This window comes from Tetrao urogallus (genome assembly GCF_951394365.1).
Source record: "Tetrao urogallus genome assembly, chromosome: 4".
Taxonomy (NCBI): domain Eukaryota; kingdom Metazoa; phylum Chordata; class Aves; order Galliformes; family Phasianidae; genus Tetrao; species Tetrao urogallus.
Genome location: NC_136817.1, coordinates 30235874 through 30243802, shown reverse-complemented (window position 1 = coordinate 30243802; position 7929 = coordinate 30235874). Strand labels below are relative to the sequence as shown.

General features: G+C 46.3%; 1 protein-coding gene across 1 annotated transcript; it reads left to right on the top strand.

Annotated features, from left to right (window-relative positions):
• Nucleotides 1-844: 844 nt before the first annotated feature.
• Nucleotides 845-6483, top strand: GRSF1 (G-rich RNA sequence binding factor 1; the record flags this gene model as incomplete). Its single annotated transcript, XM_079534099.1, has 9 exons — nt 845-1030; nt 1134-1281; nt 1709-1864; nt 2186-2326; nt 3950-4079; nt 5478-5629; nt 5772-5896; nt 6111-6246; nt 6425-6483. The coding sequence occupies 9 exons, from the start codon at nt 845-847 to the stop codon at nt 6481-6483; spliced, it is 1233 nt and encodes a 410-aa protein (XP_079390225.1).
• Nucleotides 6484-7929: the final 1446 nt, after the last annotated feature.

Below are 7929 nucleotides of genomic sequence, written 5' to 3'. Positions count from 1 at the left end.
GGAATCATAGTATCATGAAGGTTGGAAAAGACCACAAGACCACTAAGACCATCCAGTCCAACCCCAGCCCACCTCCACCACGCCCACTTTCCTCAGTGCCACATCTCTGCATTTCCTGAACACCTCCAGGGATGGTGACTACACCATCTCCCTGCGCAGCCTGTGCCACTGCATCACTACTCTTCCTAATACCCAACTAAAACCACTCCAGGCTCAATGTAAGGCCATTCCTGCTTGTCCTGTCACTGTTACCCAGGAGAAGAGTCCAACCCCCACCTCACCACAGCCTCCTTTCAGGCAATTGCAGAGAGCCATAAGGCCTCCACTGAGCCTCCTCTTCTCCAGGCTGAACAACCCCAGCTCCCTCAGCTGCTCCCATAAGACCTGTGCTCCAGACACAGCTCTGTTGCCCTTCTCTGGAACACTGCAGGCCCGATGTCTTTCATGTAGTGAGGGGCCCGCAACTGAGCTCAGCACTCGAGGTGCGGCTCACCAGGCTGCGTCCAGATGGAACGCTATTGTCAGGTGAGCATATCCTAATATCATGGCAACGCCTGTCCTATAGGAGTCTGTGACATAAACAGTTTATAAAAGCAACGGCTGGAAACAGCGGTATCACTTAGAATAAGTGTACGGTTTTGAAACACAGACAAAAAACACAGAAGGGAAATTAACGGGACGGCAGCACGACGGGACGACCCGCCACCCCCAAAGCCGCAACGCTCCCCCCCCCGCCCCCGCGCACCTCACGCCGCCCGCCCGGGCCAGTCGCTTCCCGCCCTCCCCTGCCGTAGCTTCCTGGGAAGGGGAGGCGGAGTCGCGCTTACCTCTCCGCCCGCCGATCATGGCCGCCGCCGTCGCTCGCCGCGGCGTGGCCGCGTTGCTGCTGGGCCGCCGCCCGTGGCCGCTGCCCTCCTGCCTGCGCCCGCCGCCCGCCCGCCGCCGCCTCCTCAGCGCCGCCGCCTCCCTCGGGCCGGGAGCGTCGCAGGCCGCGGCCCCGGTCCTCGCCGCCGCGCGCCGCTACAGCCAGGTAGGGGCCCAAGATGGCGGCGGGCCGAGGGGCGCTGTGGCGGAGGCCGCGGGGGGCGGCCGCGCGACTTCCCGCTTTTCCGCTGATGGCTCTCGGTTGGCAGGTTATCGACTCGTCGACACAGGAAGGGCAGCTCGCGGAGCAGGACCCGGAGCCTCCCAAGGAAGAGATCGAGGACTCCGTGTTTCTCATCAGGGCTCATGGCTTCCCCTTCGCGTGTACTAAGAAGGAGATGATGGCCTTCTTTGATAGTAAGGGAGCTGCTTGGCCGCCGTAACGGCTCACTGTGCTCTTACAAAACGTAACGATTAACTAACAGTTAGTTACCGGAAAGAAAATAATATAAGAGCGTGCATCGTCCATTTACACAGCAGTGGAAGGTGTGAGTCATAGAACCGTGGGACCATGAAGGCTGGAAATGACCTCTAAGATCACCTAGCTAATCATCGGTCCACCACCAACATTGCCCGCTAAGCCGTGTCCCTAAGGGACGCCAGACCCCTCTCTTTGTGAAAAGCACTGTGTGTTAGAGTTCAGGGTAGAAACGTGAGTTTCTCAGCATGCGCTTAGGGGAGGGGAACAGCTTTGTGCAGAACTCAAATGTTTAGTCTGGGATCAAAAGCTCCCCGCACTTGACACAGCTGCACAAATCTCTGTCCTGTGTTCCCCCATTTCCAGGCTGTAAGATTCGGAATGGTGAGAATGGCATACACTTCCTCCTAAACAGGGATGGGAGGCGCAGGGGAGATGCCTTGATCGAGCTTGAGTCAAAAGCAGATGTCCAGAAAGCACTAGAAAAGAACTTGAGATACATGGGCACACGTTACGTAAAAGGTGAGTTTGAGCAGCACAAGTTAAATGGAAAGAAAACATGATAGTTGGAACTGCTTGACTACAGGAACAGGCTGGTACCAGGGGGACAGTGGGGAGCAAAAATTGGCAAACAAGGCATTGTGAAGTCAAAGCTTTGTGAGCTGTGTGGGAATAGCAAAGTCACTTGTGATGTGGGGAACCATTGAGTTATATGGGAGCAGTGTGGGGAAAGAAGATGAAGTTGTGCATATGTGAGGGGGGAAGGAGTGATGCCTTAGAAGAAAGTGAATGCGGAGCTACCTTCTCTGTACCATGAAGGAAAACATGTTTTGTGCCTTGCAGTCCATGAAATTCATGATAAAGATGTAGATGGCTTACTGCAGAGCCTGCGGTATGAGTCGCAAGTCATGAGCGATGGAGTCGTACTGCTCAGAGGCCTTCCATTCGACTCCACAGAGGATGACATTGCAGATTTTTTTGCAGGTAAATCAAACTAATTTTTGCTCTCTGTTTATGAGGTGTTTTGTGCTCTGAGTTCATGTTTAGCTTAGCAGTCATTCCCCTAAGTGAGAGCTGAAAGAGCACGTGCAGCCATGAACACTTTAAGTAGCATCACAAACTGCTATCCTCCTGCTGTTAGAAGCAACTAAAGCTTTCTGAACAAGCTTTTGGCTCGAAGATCATTGGCTGCCTTTGACTTTCTGGATGTCTGTCTTAATGTCAGTATTTGCAGCACTCATTTAGGGGGAAAAAAAATAAAGGGAGGAATCTAAATTCAGGTTTTTTTGCATTGAGATTGCTAGTGGTACAGAAATTGCCAGAAAGAAAGATATATGCCTGTTAAAGGACAGAATCACAGAATTGTAGTGGTTGGAAAGGAATACTAGAGATCACCAAGTCCAACCCCCTGCTAAAGCAGTTCCCTACAGCAGGTCACACAGGAAGGCATCCAGTCAGGTCTTGAGTATCTCCGGAGGAGACTCTACAACCTCTCTGAGCAGCTATTCCAGTATTCCATCACTCTCACAGTAAAGCTCTTTGTTGTGTTAATATGGAATTCCCTGTTTCCCATTTTCTGCCCATTGCCCCTTGTTCTGTTGCTGCTCACTGCCAAAAAGAACCTGCCATCAGCTTGACTCCACTTTAGATATTTGTAAACAGTGATGAGATTCCCCCCATCTTCTCTTCAGATGGAAGAGCCCCAGGTATCTTCAGGACAAGAGAGTGCAGCGTAGGGCTTTGCAATATTATCATAACAGATAATGTATGGTAACGTTAAAACTCCAGTAGCTAAGTTTAGTGGGTTTTTACAGTTTGGTTTTTTAAACAATGGCTTGTTTATGTGAATAGTTAGAATCATAGAATCATGAGTTGGAAGGGACATTTAAAGGCCATCAAGTCCAACCCTTGGCAAGGAACAGAGATACCTAAACCACATCATGATGCTTAGAGCGTTGTCCAGCCTGACCTTGGGTGTTTCCAGGAACAGGGCTACCACCACCTCTCTGTGCAGCCTGTGCCACTTCTAGCTTAGTTGCTGCAGAACTGCTCAGCCAAGCAACTGTTGAGCAGAATGTGTGTTCCCTGCCCTTAGGGCTGAAGCAAGCCAGCTGATTTCTGCATGTACTTAATAGAAAAGAAGCTTTCCTGGTGTTTGCAGAAATAATCAGCATTTCTCAGGAGATCAGGCTGTAGAGTAAACTGAAACCACTTCTTCCTTCTGGTGTTTCTCCTACTGCCGGTGGGCATGGCCACAGTTTTCCAGCACTAAGGTTCACTGACAGCCAATATGATGCCAAATGTGAAGGTCACTGGCTGTAGGTTTTTTAATTGATCACCAACAGTCACATAATGTTTAAATCAATCTGTTGCAGAGCTATCACTGGCAATTAAGGCTTCTGTGAAAGCTAACATAAAATAATTTGGAATTTTTTGAAAAGTTAAAAATACATATATATTTTGGCTGATGGGAAGTTATTTCAGGATTAGGAGCTGCTACGTTCATTTGCCCAAACAAGGAGTTAGGGAAGAGATAGATGTCTTTCTAAGCCATAGCACCAGTTCCTAACAATGTAAATGCCTTCTTCTCCCCATCCTGCTAAATAGGTTTGCGGATAACTGACATAACTTTTGTTTATCGGGGAGAAAGAAAAACTGGAGAAGCTTATGTGCAGTTTGCAGCTCCGGAAATGGTAGCTAAAGCCCTACTAAGGCATAAGGAGTACATGGAGAATAGGTAGGTGCTTTGCTATGGTTTAGAGGGTAGAAGAACTTGGTATAAAGCATGCGGTGTGACTTACAGCTTGCCTCTTAGCATAGTATCAGCTGCTTTGCCTGTTATCTCATACTCAGATTTAGTTTTTCTTTGTGTTTGTCCCCCTGCCCATGTTAAGCCACTGCTCTGCAGGTGTACCCAATAATTCAGTGACCTGACATATTTTCCTACCCTCCAATAGGGATTGATTAATTCACATTTTGCCATTATTATTTTCTTTTTTGTTGTGATGGAACAAGGCTTTAATTGACTCACCTACCCAGCTTCATATACCTGAGTAACTACTGAAGAAACTATTTCCAAAGTTTCCAAAACTGCTGCCAACATTTTTTGTCATTTGTCCAGAAAAGTTATTTGTGCTGAGCCCAGGTGCATGGATGCTGAGCTGTGAGCTCAGTCAGGCTGTACATGAGATTATTTCCTTTACTGTGTCTGCGCTTGTTGGGAAGAGAGGAAATATGGATAGCCACATTCCCCCCTTCTCCGTGGCATTATTTCTTCTGTTCTGTGGAAATGTCTGACTAAACAACGAATAGTTAAACCTATGTGAGGCCCAGCTGGTACTGTTGCCAGCTCTGAAACATTGGAGGGTCTGAGTAAGGGGCTCTGGCATAGATGGCTAGAGACGGAAGTGCAACTTTATACTTAATACTTTATATATATAATACTTTATACTTAAATTTGGGAATAGGATGTTTTTTTCCAACTATTTCTTTCTGCAGCATAAGTGGGATTTTGCTAGATTTCCATAACATTGCATTACATCTTGGTGTATTTCTCCTGCAACTTTTATGCACACCTTATTACATTTCATCCTACCAATTTCATAGCAGTAAAATCTTAGGCTCCCCTGAAGTATTTAGTATGGTCCTATGCATCTTGTGTATCTGCTTGCTTAGTTAGTCTGCTTTGGGATTGAGTCATATAGATATATATAGATGCTACTGCAGGAAAGAGAATGCCTTTAAGTAGTGCTGCATTTCTGCAGCAAAACATAGCTTTGACATGTAAGCCATTGATGTTACTCCTGAAAGAATTTCATGTAACACCAATCACTAAAGATCTTGTCAGAACAAACTGGCTCACAGCATGTGGGTTTATACATGAGATTGAGTGCCTCGTTACACATTGAAAAGCGATTTCATAGACGTTACTGTACAATCTAAATAAGTTCTTCAAAACTACTGCTTGCCAGTTAACCCCAAATTGTAACTACACACCATCTGTGGCTCTCACAGAAAATATGTGAGCAGAGCTGAGACAGGAAAACATCGTGCACAGTAATCGTACTGTTTCAAATGCCTGAGTTCTTTGTGGAAGTACAGGGAGTGCCATGTAATTGTTTCCTTGTAATCCTAGATATATAGAAGTATATATAAGTACAAAGCGTGAAATGCAGAGGCATTTGTCTCTTCGCAAGGAGATGATAAGACTGAGAAGAGAGCTTGGATCCACTGCGGAAGAAAGGGAGTCGGATTCCACCAGAGGCTCCAGTGCCGAAAGAGAGAAGGGTGAGCCTGGCCCTGTAGCATGTGTGTGTTCTTTGAAGCACCGTCACTGTCTGCTGCTGAGAGCACGACCCTGCTGTCACAACCTTCATGTAAGGAAACCGATAATTGTAGGTGTTAATGATGTTTCTCCTCCCTTCCACAGAAGTGGCTAGCGAAGCAGCAGAAAGCTCGGGGCCTTCTTCGCAATCTGGGAGCATCTTATCATCACTACGCACCGTCCACGTGAGGGGTTTTCCTACACAAGTTAGCGCCCAAGACATAATAGATGTAAGTAGCAGTAAAAGTATGCATCAAATTTAGTTGTTGGCTGTGCATCAACTTCACCTGGAAGGGGAGGGAGTCTTGTGTTTCTCACATGCTCAGTTCCCATGGCTGGATGTGGGTTATGAGCAAAAACATGAGGTTTTCTGGTAATGGAGTGTATTCTTGATTCTTTCTCACTACATTCACCTTTTGGATCCCTGTTTTTCCTTCTTTTCAGTTTTTTGCTCCTCTGAGGCCCAGAAGGATCCTATTAGAATACAACTCCGATGGAGTTGCCACAGGCGAAGCTGACGTGCATTTTGAGAGCTATGATGATGCAGTTGCTGCAATGGCTAAGGAGAGGGCACAGCTGCGTAAGTAAAGAGGAAAGGAGTTCCACAACTCCAAGACGTAGATCCTCAGGTACTTTGGCCCTTCTTGTCTAGCTACTGGTAGTACCCTATGCAACAGGATTGTTTGAAAACCAGATTTCCAGATTATCCTGTCTGTAAGTCTCTGATTGCAAAATACCTTTCCCATGTTGTTCCCTAGAGTTTGGTGCTGTTGAAGTATTCCCAAAGGAACATCCAAAGGCTGCAGGACACCACTAGTGACAGCGGCGAGATCTCAGATTTGGTGAGTGCATCCTTCTTTTCAGTTGTTCCTTTTTCATTGTTAGTATACTTCATACTTTGAATTTCAGATAGCATCTGGGCTGTTATTTAGAGCAAGTGGCTTAAGCTGATCATCACAGCTAATCTGAGGTGAGGCATCAAGCCTAGGCACACAGGCCTGTGCATTCAGATTACACGAAAACAACTTTTTGTGGCAGAGGGGTAGCAGTGCATGTCTGAGGTGACAGCCAGAGCTGGCAGAGGTTGCTGCACTGCACAGTCACACCACCTCCCTGGGACTCACCCTGGCACAGCTGAGGCCTGCTGGAATGTGCCAGAATGCTTTTTCCACTTGCATTTTCCTCTTCCCCTTGCAGCTGTGCTAGTTTTCACCTGTTAGAATTTCTCATGTGGCTGCAGTCTCTAGCATGGAAGTAGAGGAGTAGCACCCAGAACTGCTTCTGGCTCCCCTCTGTGTATGACTTACTTCAGCTGCACGTGGCAGTTCTCTCTCACAGGCTGTTTGCATCTTATCCTTTTGGGTGACATTTTTTGAAAAATGCTAAATTCTACAATTGCAGTATTGGCAGCAATACTTTGAAATAAAATGCAGTGGTGCATTTTCAGAAAAAGAGAATAGTAAGCTGCAATGAAGTAGTGATGGTTTCTCTCTTTTTTTCCCCCTACTTTCTTCATAGGTCAAAGTGAACGCATTCCTAGGGTACAAGCAAAGATGGAGTATGAGAGTTGCTGCTCAATTACAAGGATAAGCTGTATAAAATACCATTTGGATTTATGTAACAGCATGTAATAAAGCGTGTTGATACATCATAGAAAGACTGTCTGTCACAGAGGTAGAAAAAGCTGTTTTGGAGGAATGGCAAATGCTGCGGGACAAAGCAGTTCTAGTCTTAAGCTGCACAGTGCTAACAAAGTATTAACAAGACACCAGTGTGGACAACTAACAGTCAAGTGGTCTAAGATCCCAATACACAGAAGGCAAACATAGATAGCTTATTCCTTGTTCCTGCTGCCGTGTATCTTTAATTTCTTTGTTGGCATCTGCTACTGGTTTTGAAATACTTTCATAGCCATAGCCAAAGCAGAAGGGAAAGACCACTCAGGACACAGGAGCCAGATGAGAAAGTTTTTATTACTACATATGGAACAAAATATCAGAAAAACTGCTATCTGCTCCCCCCACTCCGAATGTCCAGGTATAAACCCAAAAATTCAGCATTACCACCAGTATGTGAGCAAATGTGCCTTGAACATTTGCAGCATCATAAAGCACAACAACCAGTACTTAAAAGCAGAGCCCTTCACTGAGTCAAAGAAATCAGGAAGGAGTTGTGTGTGAACACAGATAGCTGACATCATCATCTCACACCTTTTCAAATGCCAGTTTTAATTACAGCAACCAGAGCCCTATTTTGAAGGATT